Below are 22,061 nucleotides of genomic sequence, written 5' to 3' on the forward strand. Positions count from 1 at the left end.
TCTAACTGAGCAAGTCTTCAATCTCTGAGATTCTTCCCTGACCATGGCCTTTTTCTTTATTATTATTATACTTTAAGTTCTTGGGTACATGGGGTAAGAAGTGAATTAAAGATAAAATGGAAATGAAGCATAGAGACTACGATTTTCCTGAGGGGGAAAGGGAAAAGTTAGGGTATTCATTAAAAAAACAGACTAAATACAGGAAAGACAATTTTGTGTTTTGTTTTTAACATGGCAGGAACTTGAGGATATTGATAGACTTAAAGTAAGGAAAACAATGGATTTAGAAAGCTGGCAGCAACCGGGCACGTAGCTCACTGCTGTAATCCCAGCACTTTCGGAGGCAGAGGCAGAGGCAGGCAGATCACTTGACGCCAAGAGTTCAAGACCAGCCTGGCCGACATGGTGAAACCTCATCTCTACCAAAAATACAAAAATTAGCTGGGTGTGGTGGCACACACCTGTAATCCCAGCTATGCGGGAGGCTGAGGCAGGAGATTCACTTGAACCTGGAAGTGGAGGTTGCAGTGAGCTGAGATCACGCCGCTGCCCTCCAGCCTGGGCGACAGTGAGACTCTGTCTCAAATAAATAAATAAATAAATAAATAAATAAATAAATAAGAAAAAGAAAACTAGCAGCAACAAGAAGAAAAATAGATAATTAATGTGTCAAAGTCCCCAAAGCTGTCAGTACTGCTGAGGGCAGGGAAGGAAGGTAAACAATGAATACTCAATTATAAATTGTTTATTGAAAATCTGGTGCCTTCCTGGAGAGTTATGTGCAATAAAATGCAATAATTTCTAGGTCAAATTTAATTATCTAATGGTAAATTGCCTTCTTTCTTCTTCTACTGTGACAACTTATGTTTGATAGTTTGATAGCTATCTGATTTTCTTCCTGGTGTATTTTTAAGGAAAGTCATTGGTCAAAGCACTTTATCTTTCTTTGCTGAAGCCATGTGCAATCTAAGCCATCTTTCAGTGCTCATCTGGTACCTACTGGTCCACCCCCAGAATGCAATGAACCTTCCTCTGACCCTTCTTGGATATCCCTGATTGCCAGCCCATGGATTGCACAATGTTCTTGGGCTTCCTGGGCAGGATTCCAAGTCTGCCTCCTGGCTCCAAATCTCTTAGGTTGGTGCAAACGTAATTGCGATTTTTGCCATTGAAAGTAATGGCAAAAACCGCAATTACGTTTGCACTAATCTATATCAGGTTGGCCAACAAATGTTCATAGAAAATATCAAGCAGTGAAAATTATGCCCTTAGTGTTCCATAAAGGATTTCAAATATTTGTTCTCATAAATTGTATTGCTTTGCAGTGTAAACTGTACTTCTAAAGCTTTTCCTCGTGATCAAGAAAGAAATAATTCTCAGGTGAGAAAAATCAGTAAATTCTGGATTCTTGATCAGAGATGCTAATGATCCTAGGCCATTCTGGCTTCAGTAAATGGAACAGTCAGCAATCACCAGCACAATGACCCTAAGATCCCTCTTCGAGTTTCTAGGGTGCTGGCAGAGGCTTGTGCCCAGGCACCGCTGCCCCAGCAACTGAGGAGGAAGGATCTGAATGGAGGTTTAGGGAAAAACATCCCCAGAGCTTTCATGCCCCTCACTGGCCCTCCTTAGGCTAAGACTTGGGAAGTTTGCCTCTTCCAAGACCTCCCCATCCCTGACTCAAGATTGCATTTTCAAAGTCTCTAAAGGCAGGGAGGACCTGCTGAAATAATGTAACCACGTGTTCCATTCACTAACACTCTGAAGTATTATAGAAGTAGCACCAAGAAGAAGCCATGGCAGAAAGAGCACTTCCTTCTTGGTACTAAGAAAAGTTACTTCACCTGTAGTGAGACCATCTAGAAAGGAATGAAGGTCAAGTAAGACCAGGAATGTGCAAGTACTTTGCAGGTTCTGAAGTTGATATTCTGGCCAGATGTGGTGGCTCACCCCTGTAATCCCAGCACTTTGGGAGGCCGAGGTTGGTGGATCACTTGAGGCCAGGAGTTCGAGACCAGCCTGGCCAATATGGCAAGACCCTATTGCTACTAAAGATACAAAACTTAGCCAGGCATGGAGACGTGTGCCTGTAATCCCAGCTACTCGGGAGGCTGAGGCAGGAGAATCACTTGAACCCGGGAGGCAGAGGTTGCAGTGAGCTAAGATTGCACCACTGCACTCCAGCCTGGGCGACAGTGTGAGACCCTGTCTCTAAATAGAAAATAAATAAATAAATGAAGTTTACTCATACCCTCTTTAAGCATTCCCTAGGGCACCCAAAGTATTCTGGTGTTTATGTTCATTTCCTTAGTGTCTAAGAAGTAATTTGTGTCTCTTTCTCAGAAATATGCTCATGTTGCATTGCCGTTTCTTTGTATATATTATTTGTTTTCTGAAGTGTATTATAGGTTCCCTAAGGCCCACTCTTCTTTCTTTAATTCCTCTGATATTACATATAACTGATGTGCAAACAATTTGTGTTAACTTAGATTTCAATGTAAAAATTAGTTTATCTCACTCGATTGATTGGACAGAAAGATAATCAAATAAAAGATTTTCTGTGTCTCACTAGTCTGTTTATAATTTCAAATCTAATTCCATTGCTTAAGCATGCTGACACACAGTGCCAAAATATTAATAAATAGGCAAGCTGTTGTATTATGTGCTTCTTCCTATTACCAAAAAAATAAAATGAATGCTTTTCCTCTATAACTGCTTCCTTAACTTTTACAGTTCCTCCAGAATGCGTAAGACAATGCTGATATTTCACCAGTCTCTCTCCTGCCTTTGCCGTGGCTGTGCTTTCTACTACCTTTGCACACACCCTGTTGACCTTTGATAAATGTACTTTAAATGACTGATAGTCATGACGATTGCATGCTGTCTCCTGACATAAAATCTCATTGAAACACAGAAATGTTCTTGCTCCTGAAAGGTTCAATAACCACTCAGCAACTCACCTCTTAAGAGAACTGAAAGTACACAGATGTCCTCTTCATCTCAGCTACTGATTCTCTCTAACCTGCTTTACCTATTCAACCATGAGGGTCTTGTTTTTTGTCTTTGGAGTCCTTTCCTTGATGTCCGCAGTTCCTCCAGGTAAGACAGAAACTTTTTTATTCCAAAGATCTAAAAATATAAGTAGAAGAAAATGCAAGGTCTTTCAAGAGTCTGAAAATAAATTAGGCATGGGCAGATTTTACTGTACCACGAAGGCTGCTCAGAGGACTGAAGATTTGATACTAAAGAAATAAATAAGGTGGTTCACTGCAGTGATTTAACCTATGATAAACTCACTTGAGGCCGGGCACAGTGGCTCATGTCTATAATCCCAGCCTTTGGGGAGTTTGAGGTGGGTGAGCTCAGGACTTCTAGACCAGCACGGTGGGTGCAACAGGGTGAAACCCCATCTCTACAAAAAAAAAATACAAAAAATTAGTCAGATATAGTGGCGCGTGCCTGTGGTTCTGGCTACTCAGGAAGCTTAGGCAGGAGGATCACTTGAGCCTGAGATGTCAAGGCTGCATTCAGCTTAGGCCATGCCACTGCACACCAGCCTGGGCAACAGAGTGAGACCGTGTCTCAAAAAATAATAATAATAAAAAATAAACTTACTTGAGAGTTGTGTTTGATCAAAAGATGGTGAGAGGATGCACACAGAACACAGGAAATTTAAAGAACTGGAAAAATGAAAAGCGAATGATGACTAGAAGAAGGGCTAGAGGTGAAGAGGTGGGTACTCCACCATAATCCTTGGTCCACAGCACACTTTCACCACCGATCCAGGCAAGGACCCAGCCTCTGTGTTCCTTTAAAGTTGAATAAAACTCATAGGATATCATTTAATATACATGGAAATTACTTTTTGTATGGTGAGAGTTAAGACTCCACCTTAATTTTTAACCACATAACTAGCCAATTATATATAAGCATATTCGTTAAATAATCAATATGACTTTCCCAAATTAATTTTAAAATTCATCAGTACTCCATAATAAAAACATATTAAACTGTGGTTTATACCTGAGATTTAGATTACTGGTTGACTTATTTATCGTTTCTGAAGCACATTTTAATACTTCACAATTCAGGATTCCCTCATTTATATAATACTTCATGATTCAGGATTCTCTTATTTATATACTTATAAATAATTATGCCTTTCCTCCATGAATGTTAGTGGGTTTTTTATATTTTTATTGCGATACAATTTACCATAAAATTCATTGCCTTAAAGTGTTCTATTCAATGGTTATCAGTGTATTCTTAAAATGTGCACCCCTCACCACTATCTAAATCCAGAATATTTTTATAACCCCAAGAAGAAATCTCTCCTCCCCCCAGTCCCTAGCAACCACTGATCTAATTTTTGTCTCTATGTATATTCCTATTCTGGACATTTACTGTGAACAGAATAATAAATATGTGATCCTTCATGTCTGTCTTCTTTCATTTAGCATAATGTTTTCAAGATTCATCCATGTTGTGGCATATATTCGTACTTCATTCCTTCATTCACTGGTCATCAGTATATCCCATTTTAAGAATCCACTGACACTCACTAAATGGAACACTCTAACGGAGTGAATTTTATACTAAATTATATCTCAATAAAAATATAAAACACCAACATTCATGGAGGAAAAGTATAATTCTGTATAATTAAATAAATGATGGAATCTTGAAATAAATATTAAAATGTGCTCTGAGGTAATATGTGCTTCAGAAAAGATAAATAAGTCAATTGATAATCTAAATCTCTGGTATAAACCACAGTTTAATATGTATTTATTATAAAGTATTGGTGGATTTTAAAATTAATTTGGGAAAGTTACATTGATTATTGGTGTTGGTAAAAAAAAAAATTCATTGTATGGATTATTTAGGATGTGGTTGTTTATGACAGACTCTAACGATACATTGTGTTTCTTTTATATCAGTTGTAATGTCTCCTGTTTTATTTCTGATTTTATTTATTTGGCATTCTCTCTTTTCTTCTTGGTTAGTCTAGCTAGCAGTTTATAAAGTCTGTTTATCTCTTCCAAAAGTCAACTTTTTGTTTCATTAATTCTTTGCATTTTTTAAATCTCGAATTCACTTAGCTCTGCCCTGATTTTTATTATTTCTTTCCTTCTCCTAAGTTTGGATTTCATTTTTTCTTGTTTTTCTTTTTCCTTGAGGTGCATAGTAGCTTGTTTATAATCTTACTATGTTCTTGCAGTAGGCGTTTATTGCTATGAAATTCTCTCAGCACTGTCTTTGTTGTATTCCATAGGTTTTTTTATGTTGTGTTTCCGTTTGCATTTATTTCCAGAACATTTGTTATTTTCTTCTAAGTTTTTTCATTGACTCAATGGTTGCTCAGAAGCATGTTGTTTAATTTCCATGTTATCTGTATAGTTTCCAAAGTTCTTCCTAGTATTCATTTCTAGTTCTATTCTATTTTTTCTAGAATATACTTGATATAATGTTGATTTTTCAAAATTTTTGAAACTTGTTTTGTGTCTTAACATATGGTCTAGCCTGGAGAATGTTCTATGTGATGAGGAGAAGAATGTGTATTCCACAGCTATTGGATGAAATGTTCTGTAAATGTCTGTTAAGTTTATTTGGTCTGCGATACAGATTAAATTCGATGATTATTTGTTAGCTTTCTACCTATATGATCTCTCCAATGCTGAAAGTGGGGTGTTGAAGTCCTCAGTTATCATTATGTTGAGGTGTATCTCTCTCTTTAGCTCTAATGACATTTTTAACATATCTAAGTATTCCACTACTGGGTACATATATATACATATTTGGAATTTTTATATCCTTTTGCTGAATTTGCCCTTTTATCATTATATGATGGCCTTCTTTGTGTCTTTTTATGTTTTTTCACTTAAAGTCAATTTTGTCCGACATAAATATAGATGTATTAGGTCATTCTTGCATTGCTATAGGGTTATCATAATAAAGTACCACAGAATGAATGCGTTAAATAACAAAAGTTCATTTTCTCACAGTTCTGGAAGTTATAAGTCTAAGATCAAGATGTCAGCACATTTGGTTTCTCCTGAGGCCTGTCTTGGCTTGCAGCTGATTCACTTGTTGCCATGTCCTCTTATGGCATTTTTTCTGTGCACGTGCATTCCTGGTGTCTCTTCCTCTTCTAATAAGGACATCAGCCATATTGCACGAGGGCCATACCCTGGGAGTGTCATTTTAGCTTTATCACTCCTTAAAAAAAAAAAAAAACTTATCTTCAAATATGATCACATTCTGAGATACTAAAGATTGGGACTTCAACATACAAATTTTGGAGGAACACTGGTTAGCCCATAATGATGAATTCATCAATAGACTGATATGATCAAGGAAAGAATCAGTGAGCTTAAAGAAGTTTAAATAGCAACTTCCAAAACTTAAAAGCAAAGAAAAAGGAATTAAAAAGAATAGAATATTTAATAAGTTTAGGCCAATTACAAAAGGAACAATATATGTGCAATGAAGTATCAGGAGGAGGAGAAAGGAACAGAAGAAATATTTGAAGAAATTCTGACTGAGATTTTCCAAAAATTGAAAATAAACAAAATCTGCATATCTAGGAAGCTGAGAGAATAACAAACAAGATAAATACAAAAAATTTAAACGTAGGTATATTATATTGAAACTGCCAAAAATCAAATACAAAAAGAAAATCTTAAAAGAAGCCAGGAGGGGAAAAAATCTTTATCTATGGACAACCAAGGATAAGAATTACATCAGACTTCTCTTAAACACATAAGCAAAAAGAGAGGAAAGTGAAATATTTAAAATGTTAAAAAAAAAAGAAGAACACTATCTTAAAACTCTCTACCTAGCAAAATTATCTTTTTTTTTTAGACAGAGTCTCACTTTGTCACCCAGGCTGGAGTGCAGTGGCAGTGACCTGGGCTCACTGCAGCCTCTGCCTCCGGGGTTCAAGCAATCTCGTGCCTCAGCCAGCCACCACCACACCTGGCTAATTTTGTATTTTTAGTAGAGACTGGGTTTCGCTATGTTGGCCAGGCTGGTCTCGAACTCCTGACCTCAGGTGATCCGTCCTCCTTGGCCTCCCAAAGTGCCAGAATTAAAGGTGCAGGCCACCACGCCCAGCCTACCTTTTAAATTAAAGTAAAAATACATAATTTTCTTAGGTAAACAAAATAGAGTTTGTCACCAGTAGTCCTACCTTACAATAAAAGTAAAAAGAAATTCTTCACTCATACTCAATGGTGAAAAACTAAAAGCTTTTCTTCTAAGATCAGGAACAAGGCAAAAGTGCCCCTGCTTGCCACATTTATTTAACATGATACTAAAAGTTCTAGCAGAACAATTAGGCAAGAAGAGGAAATAAATGGCATCCAAACTGTTGGGGTGGGGCGGAATGAGTAAAATTAACTATTTCCAAATGACATAATTTTTTTGTAAAAAACCCTAAACTTCACTCCCCCAAAATTATTAAAACTGATAACAAATTCAGTAAAGTTGCGGGATAGAAAATCAACATACAAATATCAGTTATGTTTCTATAGCACTAACAACAAGCAACTGGAAAGCAAGTAAAGAAAATCCCATTCATAATAGCAAGAAAAAGATAAGATACTTAAGAATAAACTTAACCAAAAAGATGAAAGACTGGTACATTAAAAACTGCAGACATTCATGAAAGAAATTAAAGAAGACACAAATCAGTGGAAAGATATCCCATGTTCATGAATTGGAAGAAGTAGTAATATTAAAATATCCATACTATTCAAAGCAATTTATAGATTATATATACAATCCCTATCAAAATCCTAATGGCACTCTTGACAGAAATAGAAAAAACAATCTTAAAATTCATATAAAACCACAAAGGACCCAGAATAGTCAAAACAATGAGTAAGAAAAACAAAGCTAGGGGCATCACATTTTCTAATTTCAAAATGTATTATAAAGATAGAGTAATCAAAACTGTGTGCTACTGGCATAAAGACAGACATATAGGCCAGTGGAAGAGAATAGAGGGCCCAGAAATAAACCCACACTTATACAGTCAACTGGCCTTCAACAAACATGCGAAGAATATATAATGGGGAAAAGATGATTTCTTCAATACATGGTACTGAGAAAACTGAATATTCACATGCAAAAGAATAAAATTGGGCCTGTATCTTACACTACACACAAAAAGCAACTCAAAATGAACTACACATTTAAACATAGTTACCAGAGACAGTAAAACTTATAGAAGAAAACATAAGGAGAAACTTTCATGATGTTGGTCATGGCAATTATTTTAACTTATAAATTGTAACAAAAGGATTTGGGAAGGACTGGGAGGTTTAAAGGGAATATTTACGGGAGATTATGGGTTATAGGCTCCTGTGCATATCTCAGTAACTTCCTCAGTAAAGGAGACCTGACCTTGAGCCCGAATACACTGGGAAGCTGGAACTAAGACTCCACTCCTTCTGACCCCTTCTGCCAATTAAGGATTCTTTTTTCTCATTTCACCAAGAATAGAGAAGCAACCAGAGATAGCTTTTCCACTTTTCCACCACCATATCTCTTCACGTAGTTTTATGTTTATCCATAATCTACCTTCTCTTCACTCTCTGATTCAAGGCCAACACCTCCACTTACACTAGATTCCATCCCCAATGACTTTTTTAAGAATTTAACTCCAGAAGTTAAACATTATTTCCTGCATTATGAATCTCTACACCACCCCCGAGCTGGATAATTCATTTTAGGTAGAAATATGTGGTAATAGTTCTCATTTAAAATTCTGTACATTTCCAGCTACTGCCTCATTTACCTACTCTCTTTATAGAAGAAATCATCGTTTGTCTTTATTCAGCATCTCCACTTTTTCTCTTGCATTTTTTTGCTGTTGTTTTTGTTTTTCTGGGAAAGTTCTTTAATGTTTTTAATTTATAATAAAACATTTCAGACATTTAAAAATAAAAAGTAAGTAATATTGTGTCATATAATTTGTCTTCTCTTTTTAAAGCCAGAAGCTTCATTTCTAATAATGAATGTCCTTCAGAATATTATCACTGCAGACTGAAGTGCAACGCTGATGAACATGCAATTAGATATTGTGCTGACTTCAGCATCTGCTGCAAACTGAAGATCATTGAAATTGAGGGACAAAAGAAGTGGTGAAAATTCTAACTCCATCTTCTTCAGACTCCAGGAGAAAAAACATGTCTTAAACTCTCTTGTCTATGAATAATTAACATGATGGATGAAAATTATTGTAATTGCATGTTTAGATGGTCAGGTGAAAATAAATATAAATTTTATAAATGCTTACACTCTATTTTCATTTGTGCATTTTAACATTTACTCCCTTAGTTTACATCCACAGCCACATCGTTGTTTCACCCACAATACTATATCTCAGCCCTACCACTTACTAACTGCTCAAGCTTGGGCAAGTTATTTCTTTTCTGTCTATCTCAGCTTCCTTATTTATAAAATGGGTTAGCAATAGGTACCTACATTGTGGTACTGTTAGGATTATATGAGTTAGTATATGTGAAGTTGTTAAACAGCACTTGACCCTATTATAGACATTATATAAATGTTAGCTATAATTCCATGGAACCCAAGAATTTGATCCATCCTATTCCTTTTGGGGTTTTATATAATTATTCTGTGTGCCCTAAGAGTTCATATTTGTTAAAATGTTAGGTGGTTTTGAAAATAAGGTAAATTTTTCAGGTTATGAGATATATAATTTTATATAAACACAATCTATTAATGCAACATTATTCTATTCCAGTAATCTAGTACTTGATCACTAGTAGTGAGAACTAAAAAGAAAGAAGAGATGCAAGGTGAATTTTAGAAATAGCATTGACAAGGATTTATTGGCCATATGATATATTGAGAAGGCATGAATGATGATTCTGAGATTTCAAAGCTGATAAAAAGATGGATGCCAATATAACTCACTAAACTAGAGAGGCCAGAAGAGAAAGTACGTTGGGAATGTGGGGAGAGTCAATAAAGAGATGTTTTGGCATAATAGGGTTTTAGTCATGGAAGGGATATGTCAGTCTACTAGGAATATTTACAAAAGTATAATTTTCTTTTTCTATAAATTAACTGAATTCCTATTAGGAAACTTATTTTGCCTGGTCACAGCAACTTAAACTTAGTCACTTCATAGCTGATCGTATCTTCTCCAAGTTATTTTTAAGTTCCAAAAGAGGTAAGCAGTGATGAGAGCATTTATTATGTTAACCTACTAAAACATCTTCATTCTTGTCTGATCTTCTGTCACTAATCTAGGTACAACTGCTGAGTTGCGTCTCATTCTTATTTTTCATAAAATGTGTAAAGCTCTTTGGGTGAGGCCCATTCTTTGGTACATTGGTTGGTCCTGCTACTCAAGCATTAACCTAGGTCCTTAGGTTATAAGTAAGTCCCAATAAGGGCCACAAAATAGTATTTGTCTTGTACTACTGCAGAGAGCCCAGCCTCATCTCACCTCAAATTCTTTCTAAAAATTCTTGCATCACGTCTCAGACGAGTCCTAATATGTGGCATCCACTATTTTTCTTGTCTTTTTTCTGCCTCCAAGTGGTAATGTCCTGTTGGTAGTGGAAGCACTAGGGTTACCTCTCATTGTTGATATGGAAGCTGGTACCAAGTGTTGCTGATGCCGTGGCCCTTTGTGTCCCAAGACGTCTGTGAAAGAAAGGAAAGAGAAAGAAGAAAAAGAAAGAAAGAAAGAAAGAAAGAAAGAAAGAAAGAAAGAAAGAAAGAAGGAAAGAAGAAAGAAAGGAAAGAGAAAGGAAGAAAGAAAGTAGAAAGAAAGGAAGGAAGGAAGGAAGAAAGAAAGAAAGAAGAAAGAAAGGAAAGAGAAAGGAAGAAAGAAAGTAGAAAGAAAGGAAGGAAGGAAGGAAGGAAGGAAGGAAGAAAGAGAGGGAGAAAAGAAAGAAAGAAAGAAAAGAAAGAAAGAAAGAAAGAAAAAAGAAAGAAAGGAAAAAAGGAAGGGAAGGAAGGAAAGCTTCTTTAGCCTTTTTACTGTCACTTCTTTACCATAGGTTCTAGCTCCCCAGGCCCTGGCATCTACTAATTCTTCCTGGCCCAGATAGATTCAAACTAGAATTTTTGCTATATTTCAGAACTCCTTTATCCCAGGAGACAATATAGAACAGTGGTTAATAAATTTGGGTTATAGAATCTCTGTAAGACTTGTCAGTCCCAGATGTGTGATTTTAGAAGAATTACTCAAATCTCTGCTTTAACATCTTGAAAACGTGAATGGCGAAAATGTCTACTTAAGAAAGCATTTGTAACATTAACTGAGGCAATATTAAAAAAAAAATACATACTACAATCCTTGATGCCTAAAAGTGCTCCAAATACCAATTATTAGGAATATATCTGCAGTAGTTCCCCACCTAGCCACAGTTCTGGTTACTTACAGTCAACCACAGTCCAAAATACTAAATACGCTGGGTGCGGTGGCTCACGCCTGTAATCTCAGCGCTTTGGGAGACCAAGGTGGGTGGATCACCTGAGGGCAGGGGTTCGAGACCAGCCTGGCCAACACGGTGAAACCCCGTCTCTACTAAAAATACAAAAATCAGCTGGGTGTGGTGGCGGGCACCTGTAATCCCAGCTACTCAGGAGGCTGAGGCAGGAGAATCACTTGAACCCAGGAGGCAGAGGTTGCAGTGAGCCAAGATCACGCCACTACACTCCAGCCTGAGTGACAGAGCAAGACTCCATCTCAAAAAAAATAAATAAATAAACACAAAATTCCATAAATAAACAATTCATAGGTTTTAAATTGCGTGGTGTTCTGAGTAACACAAAATCTTGCACCACGCAGCTTCACACACCCAGAATGTGAATCATCCCTTTGTCCAGTGTATCTACACTGTAAACACTACCTGCCCATTAGTTATCGAAATCATCTGCTTCTGAGATCCAGCCATTAACATCATCATGGCTCAGTGACCCAGGATCACTGGAAGCAGATGATCCTCCTTCTGACATATGGCCAGAAGATTAGCAGTAGCCTATTGCTATGTCACAATGCCTAAGTCATTTTCCTCACTTCCTCTCATCACATAGGCATTTTATCATCTTACATCAGCACAAGAAGAAGAGTGAGCATAGCACAATAAGATATTTTGGGGGAAACAGAGTTCACATTCACATAACTTTTATAGTATTATTATTATAGCATACGGTTATAATTGTTCTATTTTATTATTAGTTATTGTTATTAAAATCTTACTATGCCAAATTTGTAAATGTAACTTTATCATAGGTCTGCATGTATAGAAAAAAAGCATAGTATATATAGAGTTCACTATTATCCACTGTTTCAAGCATCTACTGGGGGTCTTGGAACATAGCCCCATGAATAAGGGATAATTACTATATATTGTAAAGTTAAAGTATAAACCTAACGTCTAGAGTTCATTTATTTATTCAGCAAATATACCTTTGGCACTGATGGCCTGCTAGACTTTGAGCCCAATACTGGTGTAAAATGATAAATAAGACATTCATGGAATCTGCACTCAGAACTCACAGTGTAATCATAGAGACACAAATAATTTATATAGTTACAATTGTGACAAGTACTATGAAAAAAAAGGAATGGGTGCTCTGAAAATGTGTAATGGGAAAGAGGACCATCTCTTCACAGAGGATACAGAGGCTGCTTCCTTCTGCATCTCCCACTGTTGGCTAGAATACATTTCTGCTTATTAGGATTGTCATTTAGAAAGGCTGTATATTGAATCTGTAAGGCTGAGGGTCAGACAGGGACATTTCAATTGCAGCTGAGAGTATGGCAGTTGCAGAACAACCACAGATCAGGAAGATGAGAAGAGTAGCATGATGACCCTAAAGAAATACCAAACCCAGGAGGTAGAAGAAAGAGCCATCTAGTCCCAGCATGGAGCACACTCTACTTCTCCATTTTCTAATCCCAGAGCACCATGTGGCCTTAGGGGAATATATGGATGAAAAGAAAAAGCTGGTGTGCTGATAAACCTCAAACTTGTTTTCAAATGATGTGCAGATCTCCCCTCTTTATCTCCAAAGTCTATGAACTAGGTCAGCTCCCAACTCATGGCACCTACAGTGAACCAGACACTGAGCCAGGGGATGTCTAGATAAGAAGAGACTATCTCTGACAGTTGTTGAAATTCTTCTTTACCTCTTAGAGCAAAACTCAGAGGCTGTCCTGTTCTGATATTTAAGTAAAATCAGGAATTGATGGTAGTTGATGACCTAGCCAGTGAAGCATGTCCTTATCAATAGTGGGAGAATAATAGTAATAGTCCGTTCTGGGGAAAAGAATATGGCACTATAATGGTCTTGGGGTTTTTTAACTTTGGCTTTGTAAGCAACATTATTTTTGCTTGGGTTAAAGCCTCTTCCAGCTGTTTATCAACATAGATAAAAGTATATTGCTTTATTATTTCTTCTTGAGTCATATTCAATGCTTTCTTTGCATGGGCAATGCCAATATCCCATTGAGCATGTCCTCTTTGAGGTTTAGGATTCCAGGTCTTTTGTTTCTCAGAGTGATTGCTGACTTGTTTGGGAGCCTCAGCCAGTAATTCTTTATACTGTTTATGACCTTTATACTCCCATACCTGTTTTTCTTAAACCCATGCTCTCACTGGCTGGTTGCTAAGAAATTGGACACGATATGACCAGGCACCCCTTGCGTCAATTTTAGTATAAACTTCCAGCTGAGGCTCACTTGAAACCAAGGTAGGAACCTAAGGTAGAAATGATAGTTTCCTGCCTTGGGCTTTTTCTGTTTGGTAGGTTTTTTACTACTGATTCTACTTCAGATCTCATTATTTGTTTGTTCAGGCATTCAATTTCTTTCTAGTTCAATCTTGGGAGGTTGTACTTTTCCAGGAATTTATCAATTTCGTCTAGGCTTTGTAGCATGTGTGCATGCAGATGCTCCTAACAGTCTCTGAGGGTTTCTTGCATTTCTTTGGGGTCAGTGGTAATATCCTCTTTCTCATTTCTGATTGTGTTTATTTGGATCTTCTTTTTTTAGTCTAGCTAGCAGTCTAAATAAGCAGACTTATTTATTCTTTTAAAGAGCCAACTTTTGGTTTCATTAATCTTTTGTATGGGTTCCTGTCTCTATTTCATTCAGTTCAGCTCTGATTTTGGTTATTTCTTTCCTCTGCTAGCTTTCGGTTGATTTGCTCTTGTTTTTTTAGTTCTTCTAAGTGTGATGTTAGATTCTTAATTTGAGATCTTTCTAACTTTTTAGTGCAGGCATTTTCATGCTATAAATGTTCCTCTTAACACTGCTGTAGCTGTGTCTCAGGGATTATTGTACCTTTGTTTTCATCAGTTTCAATGAATATCTTTTTTTTTTTTTTTTTTTTGTACAGTGTCTCACTCTATCACCCAGGCTTGGGTGCAGCAAGACAACCACAGCTTACTGTAGTCCCAACCCCTTAGGCTCAAGCAATTCTCCCACCTCAACCTCCCAAGTAGTTGGAAATACAGTCGTGCACCATCACACCTGGCTAATTTTTTTTTTTTAATCTTGTAGAGACAGGGTCTCACCATGTTGCACAAGCTGGCCTTAAACTCCTGGACTTAAGCGATCCACCTTCCTTAACCTTCCAAAGTGCTAGCATTACAGGCGTGAGCCACAGCACCTGGCCCAGTTTCAAAGAATTTCTTGATTTCTGCCTTAATTTTATCCTTTACCCAAAAGTCATTAAGGAGCATATTGTTTAATTTCCATGTACTTGTATAGTTTTGAGAGAATTCCTTGGTATTGATTTCTATTTTTATTGCATTGAGGTCTGAGAATGTTACTGGTATGAGTTTTTTAATTTGTTAAGAATTGCTTTATGGCCAAGAATGTGGTTGATCTTAGAGTATATGCCATGTACAGATGACAAGAAAGTGTATTCTGTTGGTGTGTGATGGAATGCTCCATGGATGTCTGTTAAGTCCATATGGTCAAGTATTGAGTTTAGGTCCTCAATATCTTGATTTGTTTTCTGCCTCAATGATCCGCTTAACACTGTCAGTGGGATGTCAATGTCTCTCATTATTATTGTGTGGTTATCTAAGTCTCTTCATAGGTCTCTAAGAACTTGTTTTATAAATCTCAGTGCTCCAATGTTGGGCGCACGTAAATTTAGGATTATTTAGTCTTCTTTTTGAATTGAACACTTTATCATTTTGTAATGCCTTTCTTTGTCCTTTTTGATCATTGTTGCTTTTAGTCTGTTTTGTCTGAAATAAGAATACCAACCACTGTTCTTTTTCTTTTCCATTTGCTTGCTAGATCTTTCTCCATCCCTTTACTTTGAGGCTATGAATGTCATTGCATGTGAGATCTCTTGATGACAACATACAGCTGTGGCCCAGCCTTTCTACTTCTGAATATTTGCAAAAGAAAATGAAAGCATATATCCATACCATGACTTGTACATGAGAGTCCATAGCAGCTTTATTTACAATAGCCAAAAACTGGAAATAATCAAATGTCCATCAATACGTGACTGGATAAACACATAGATGTATATCCATGCAATGGTGCTCAGCAATGAAAAGGAATGAACAACTAATTCATATTATAGCAAGAATGAATCTCAAATAATTATGCTGAGTAAAAGAAACTCAACAAGAAAGAGTATGAATATATTATTCTATTCACATGAAACTCCACGAAAATGCAAAGTAGTCTATAGTGTCAGCAGAAAAGTTGTGGCCTGGAGACTGAGAGGTGAAAGAGAATCAGGAGGGGAATATTACAAAAGGCATGAAAAAATGTTAGGGGGAATGGATACGTTCATTATTTTGAATGTGACGATGGTTTCACAAAAGTATAGATATGGCAAAACTTATGCGATTGTACACTTTATGGTTTGAAGTTTATTGTATGTCATTTATACTTCAATAAAAATATTTTTTAAATAGTGACAATTATTTTAAATGACCATGACAAAATATCGTGCAACACTTAAAAATACTATTTATGAAGTTTATAGTGACACTGATATGTAGTATATATCAAGTACAAAAGCAGGATACCTAATTATAAGAAAATTGTTTGTACTATGTAAAACAAAATATTAAACAACATATTAGGCATAAATGAAACTTTCTTTAGAATGACAGTTTGTCTCTGAGAAGTTTTAGTGTAACTTGTCCATCCTTGTCATGTTTAATATTTTACCAATTTTCTAAAATTAGCATTTACATTTTTATTATAACAAAAGCCTATCAAATTTTAATTTTATTCATTTAAAAGAGTAAGAGCACATAGTTCTCAGGCCTCTGTGAGTACTTTTGGAAAACCTGGGTGGGAGAACAGTGTCTTTGTCAATAGGAAAAGCTGTCAAACAAGAAAGGGCTGTCCATTTTTGTCCTCAGATGAGCATTGCCAACGCAGCTGCCTCAGGGGTGTTCAGTGTAGCATATCTACCTGAAGCGAGGCATACCCCAGCCCTGAGAGGTTTGTATAGGATGGTGTGCTCAACCTCTTCTCTCCATTCCCTGACAGCCAATGTCAGACCCTGCCACTAGCCTCCTCAACAGAAGTTCCCAGCCATGAAGCCTCTCCTCGTTGTGTTTGTCTTTCTTTTCCTTTGGGATCCAGTGCTGGCAGGTAAAACTGGTATATTTTGGGGGATAGGGGTGCTTCATTTAGAAGAACAATGCCACTAAACAACCCAATAAACATGCTCCACCCATGGGCCCTTTAATTTTCAAACTAGAAAAAAGCATCTACTAGTTTTGATGTCAGCAAGACCTGGGCTTGAATCTGGCTCTCCAACTTGTTAACTACATAACTTTGGACAAAGGTCTAAGCTTCTCTGAGCCTTAGTTTCCTTTTTTTTTTTTTTTGGCTTAACTGATCAGCACCAATGAGCCTTAGTTTCTTCACGTGAAAAATGTAAATGAAGAGTCTTACAAAGATTAAATTGGATCATGTATGGAATATGTCCATACATAATATGAAAAGTACCTGGCTCATGAGAGCTATCACTGTATTTTCATTGCTAATGCCCGTCCTGTCTTCCTGCTGTTATTTGGTCTCTAATTCAAGAAGGTATCTAAGCGTAACAGTCAAAACCAGAAAATAGTGACAACACAATTTGTTTATTTTCTAATATACTGAAATTTCCTACAGTTAATTTACTATCTGTGAATCCATTAGTTACATGAGGAAACAGATTTAGAACAGCTAGTTTCAAGAGAATCACTGAGCTTTCTGTGATAGAAGAAATGCCTGATCAGGACACATGACAGAGAGTGTGAGTGGCCCTGTGCTCTAGCTTCACCACATCCTTTCTGACTTTAGCAATCTCATCTTGAAAATTCTTTTCACTCAGTGTTACTGAATCAGTCCAGTCAGATTGCTTCATCTGCCTAGATGGACTGAAGTGTTTGCCTGAAGTATTCTCCAGGCAAATGAATCAGATGTTCAGGTTATGTGACTCACCAGGCTAAATTTAAGAATTCATGGAATCAAGGCCTCTTAAAGTTGTTGATGGAACCAATTCCACTATGGTTTATGGCAATGGATTTGTGGCCTCCAGACAAAGAACCCCATCTAGTGTACAATATTCCCTTCAATTCCTTTTGCATTCTCATAACTTGTCATTTCCATCGAAATTTCTTGTCTCATTTTATAGACCATTATATTTCATCTTCTCAAAAGTGTTACAGATTGTGCTCTAGGGCTTCTGTCTTGCAAACTAAGTAACACTGATCCCTTCTTATTCCTGTAGGACAATTATCCTCCAGGGCATTATGACTCAGATAGGGTATGTGTCTGCTCAAAATTTCTACAGATTCCTTGAGCTTCAATAAGATTTCTCAAATCTTCAGAATTGATTTCATCCTCCTCCGAACTCACAAGACCATTCCACATTGCAAACACATCATTGCACTTGTCATGTTTTTTCCTCTCTCAGAGGTATTTTGTATTTCTTCTCTTTTTGTCTAGAATGAAAATTCATTGAGGTTAAGGTCTATATCATACTCACATTTGCACCCCAACAGTCCTTGATTCACAGGATTTATAAAAATTGATTTATGAATAATACTCAGTAAGTAATTATTTAAAAAATAATGAGTAAATGACTATGTGAATAGCTAGCTTGATTGTTTGGGTTGTATTCATTGACAAATTCAGGGAAACTTCCAAGTTATTAGTTGTTTTAGTCAGCTTGGGCTGCCATAACAAAATTCCGCAGACTCTAGATTACACAAAATTTATTTTCTCATAGTTCCAGAAGATGAGAAATCCAAGATCAAGGTGCTAGCTGATTCAATTTCTGATGAGGGCTTGCTTTCAAGCTTGTAGATGGCCATCTTTTTGCTGTGACCTTCACTAATAAGACCATCAGTCCTATTGGATTAGCCTATCAATCTTATTGGATTAGGGTTCCACCATCATGACCTCATTTAACTTATATTACTTCCTGAAGGCCCTATCTCCAAAGACAGTCATATCAGGGGTTAGGGTTTCAGCATATGAATTTTGGGATGGCACAATTCAGCCCCTACCACTAATTAATTTTTTCAGTTACAGGATCAATTATCATAAGCAAATCTCCTTGGAATCCACTTGGATAAAAATTGAGAGACTAGCAATTTTACGGTCCAAAAAGGCCTGTAGTGAATTATCTTTCTATTCATTTTCCTTCCAGGTATAAGTTCATTATCATCAGAAATGCACAAGAAATGCTATAAAAATGGCATCTGCAGATTTGAATGCTATAAGAGTGAAATGTTAGTTGCCTACTGTATGTTTCAGCTGGAGTGCTGTGTCAAAGGAAATCCTGCGCCCTAACATAAGAAACCAGTGAATGGCCACTATCCTGAAGGCCCTTGATTCTGCCATCTTTCACAAAACCAGGGAATTTAGATCAAACTGTGACACCATGATGTGTCCATGACTACTGGTTTTTAGCATTTTTATAAGCCAGCAGACTCTTGTGGTCTTAAATTTAAAGAGCTGAGCTGTAGCCTCCTTTAAAAGAGCTCGGTTTTTCACAAAAACAATGCAAAAGATATTTTCTCACTTCAAAGTGATGTCCAGTGTGCTTATCAGCGCCTGTTTCTCCCTCTAATCATAGAGGATATTCTTATTATTTAGAGAGACTTCAAGAGAAACAACTTTTGACATCTAAGTCGTGTCCTACCTTCGCTTCAGCTTCCCATTTCCCATTTCTGTGAAATTCCCAACTTTAGAGAAGCAGATTTGCCATGGCCTTCTGACCACCTTGTACATGTCTCACATAAACCACATAGGCAGTGCTTAACTACAGGCTGGCCCGAGTCTGGACTGAGTCTGACCCTGAAGTTCCTTTGGAACAGGAGAGGCCATCTTGTGATGGACTGGCACAAGGTAATTTCTCATCCACCTCCCTAGTTTCAGTTGAGCAATGGAACTTCCCACCTGAGCCCCTAGGGTTCAGCTACAGGCTATAAGACTGCCGTCCTGTGATTTAGTGTTGGCTCCTTAGCAGCAGAGTGATGCCACCTCTGCTGCTCATCATCTGACCCCTCTGGATGGGTGTCACCCTGTGGCTTACAGGCTAACACCATGCTGATCTTGCTTTGTTATATGTATAACTAATAAACTGCCTAAATCCATTTGGACTCATGGTTTTCTTTACCAATAAACTTTATGAAGGCGTAACAGGGAAACTTAGCAACTTCTGTCAAGTTGCTTCTGGCCCTACTGGCTACACTGGTGAATTCTTGCTTGATTTTTCAACAACATTCACCCTTATGGATGCATGAATGTGTGAGTTCTGTATCTGCTGCTCAGGATACAGACTGGGTGGCAAAGGAGAGTACATTCTGGCCGTGGAGCAACTTTCATGATCTTCAGTTCTGGATATGGCTCAGGGTCTCTAGTGATGTGGAACCGAGAGTATGGGGCTCTTGTCGCAAATAGCCAGTTGCTGATGTGGTACAAGGATAAGGATACAGCGTCTTAGTTCTGGAGCTGAGATGACGGTACTGCCTGCCCAACCGTACATGGCTGCTGGGAAGGGATGAAAAGAGAACAGTGGGTGAAAAAGCATGAGGGGTTGTAAGGAGTTCTGTACTTCCGGCAAATGTCCAACTTTTGAGCAAAGGCAGTGTTGGTGTCTTTGGAGAGGATGATACTAAAAATCCAGTAGAATGTGTCCTCTCTGAGGCCCAGACTCCCTACGTAGACTGTAGAGAAGTTTGGTTAAAATTGAATGGGATCAGAGATGGCCTGGAATTGTAACTATGGTTACTAAGTGTGCAAAGTGAATGCATCCAGACATGGCCAGGAAAACTGCCAGACAGTGAGGGAGGCAGAAGGGTCCCTACCGGAAGAGCACCAAATCTTCTGAAACTTTGGCCTCATAACATCCTGGACAGTCTTAGGCTTGCTTTTCATCTCACTCCTCCTAGTTGGGTGCAAGTTCTCTGCACATACAGATAAAGAGAAACCTGAAAACAATCCAGCCTGCTGACAGTCTGAAGAATGAGGTGTGATGACGCTTTACAGACTAACTAGAAAGCTGATCCCCAAAGCCAGGGAGAGAGTCTACGTTCTCTAGACTACAAAGTACTCTCCAGAATCTGGTTAAGTCCTGCATGGACAGAACTTTCCACTGCTACATGATGTCATAAGGCTATTACATCAGGGCCAGGCAACCTCTATGCCTTAGACCCTGCTCTATTATTCACACTAGCCAATATTAAACCTGCTTATCCTACCTCCCTGCTCCTTCCCATGGAAATTTGCTAATCCTGCACTGCCTTCACCTTACCCTTGACAAGCCATATACCCTGTCAGGAAATGAACTCTGTAACAACAAAGGTAGCTGCAAACTTCATTCTTTTGAGAGAAAGCGTGTATGTTATATGCACACCCTCCAGCTTTGCAGAAGGAACCTGAACAGATATTCACTAACTTTGGTTGGTCTCTGTACACTGACACTTCCAAAAGAAACCCAATTCCAAGATCCAAAGCTTTTTAAAACATAATTTAAGTATTTACCAAATCTATCTGTATGGAAACAAAATGGGGAAGGGATTTGTCACAACGTGGAGCAAACTCTCTTCAAAATTCTTTCTGAATATCGCTCCCTGAAATCTTATTCAGTAGTGAAAACTGCAGTGTCTAAAAGCAACATCTAGAATTCATCTGGGATATCTAGAATTTTTAATAGAGATTCTGGGAATCCTCAAGGGTAAAAACAAGCTCTGTCTTTAGGGAAAGTCGTTTTTACTTAGAGGTAATTTTTGACATTTTTTCCAGTTTTATTGAGGTATGGTTGCCAAATAAAAATTGTATATTCAAGGTGCAGGACATGGCTTGATATACATATGCATCATGTAATGATTACCACAGTCAAATTAATTAGCACATCCCTTACCACCCATAGTTACCATTTGTAGGGAAGAAGACACTTAAAATTTATTTCCTTAACAAATTTCAAGCAAACAATACAATATTATTAACTATAGTCACCATGCCATACATTTTATCCCCAGAACATATTCATCTTACAGCTGAAAGTTTGTACTATTTGACAAATATCATCCCATTTAACCCACATCCAATCCCTGGCAGCCACCATTCTAATCTGCTTCTATAAGTGGGACTGGTCCCTTATTTAATTATTTATTTATTTATTTATTTGTTTATTGGAGATGGAGTCTTGTTCTGTTGCCCAAGCTGGAGTGCAGTGGCTCAATCTCGTCTCACTGCAACCTCTGCCTCCCAGGTTCAAGCAATTCTCCTGCCTCAGCTTCCCAAGTAGCTGGGACAACAGGCGTACGCTGCCACGTCTGGCTAATTTTTTTGTATTTTAGTAGAGACAGGGTTTCACTGTGTTGCCCAGTATGGTCTCAAACTTCTGAGCTCAGGCAATCTGCACTCTTCAGCCTCCGAAAGTGCTAGGATTACAGGCATGAGCCACCGCGCCTGGTCTGGTGCCCTTATTATAAAAGAGGCCCAAGAGAGATCTCAAATTCCTTCCACATGTGAAGACACAGTAAGAAGCCACCATCTATGAACCAGGAAGAGGGCCTTC

At 37.7% G+C, this 22,061-nt stretch overlaps 2 protein-coding genes across 2 annotated transcripts; both read left to right on the plus strand.

Annotated features, from left to right (window-relative positions):
- The first annotated feature begins 2,921 nt into the window (after nt 1-2,921).
- LOC116472380 (beta-defensin 131A) lies at nt 2,922-9,305 on the plus strand. The gene is made up of 2 exons (XM_032159150.2): nt 2,922-3,099; nt 8,999-9,305. The coding sequence occupies exons 1-2, from the start codon at nt 3,042-3,044 to the stop codon at nt 9,151-9,153; spliced, it is 213 nt and encodes a 70-aa protein (XP_032015041.1). The 5' UTR covers nt 2,922-3,041; the 3' UTR covers nt 9,154-9,305.
- Nucleotides 9,306-16,575: 7,270 nt separating this feature from the next.
- Nucleotides 16,576-18,826, plus strand: DEFB134 (defensin beta 134). Its single transcript, XM_032159151.3, has 2 exons — nt 16,576-16,633; nt 18,684-18,826. The coding sequence occupies exons 1-2, from the start codon at nt 16,576-16,578 to the stop codon at nt 18,824-18,826; spliced, it is 201 nt and encodes a 66-aa protein (XP_032015042.1).
- The last annotated feature ends 3,235 nt before the right edge of the window (nt 18,827-22,061 follow it).

This window comes from Hylobates moloch, unplaced genomic scaffold (genome assembly GCF_009828535.3).
Source record: "Hylobates moloch isolate HMO894 unplaced genomic scaffold, HMol_V3 SCAFFOLD_8, whole genome shotgun sequence".
Lineage (NCBI taxonomy): Eukaryota > Metazoa > Chordata > Mammalia > Primates > Hylobatidae > Hylobates > Hylobates moloch.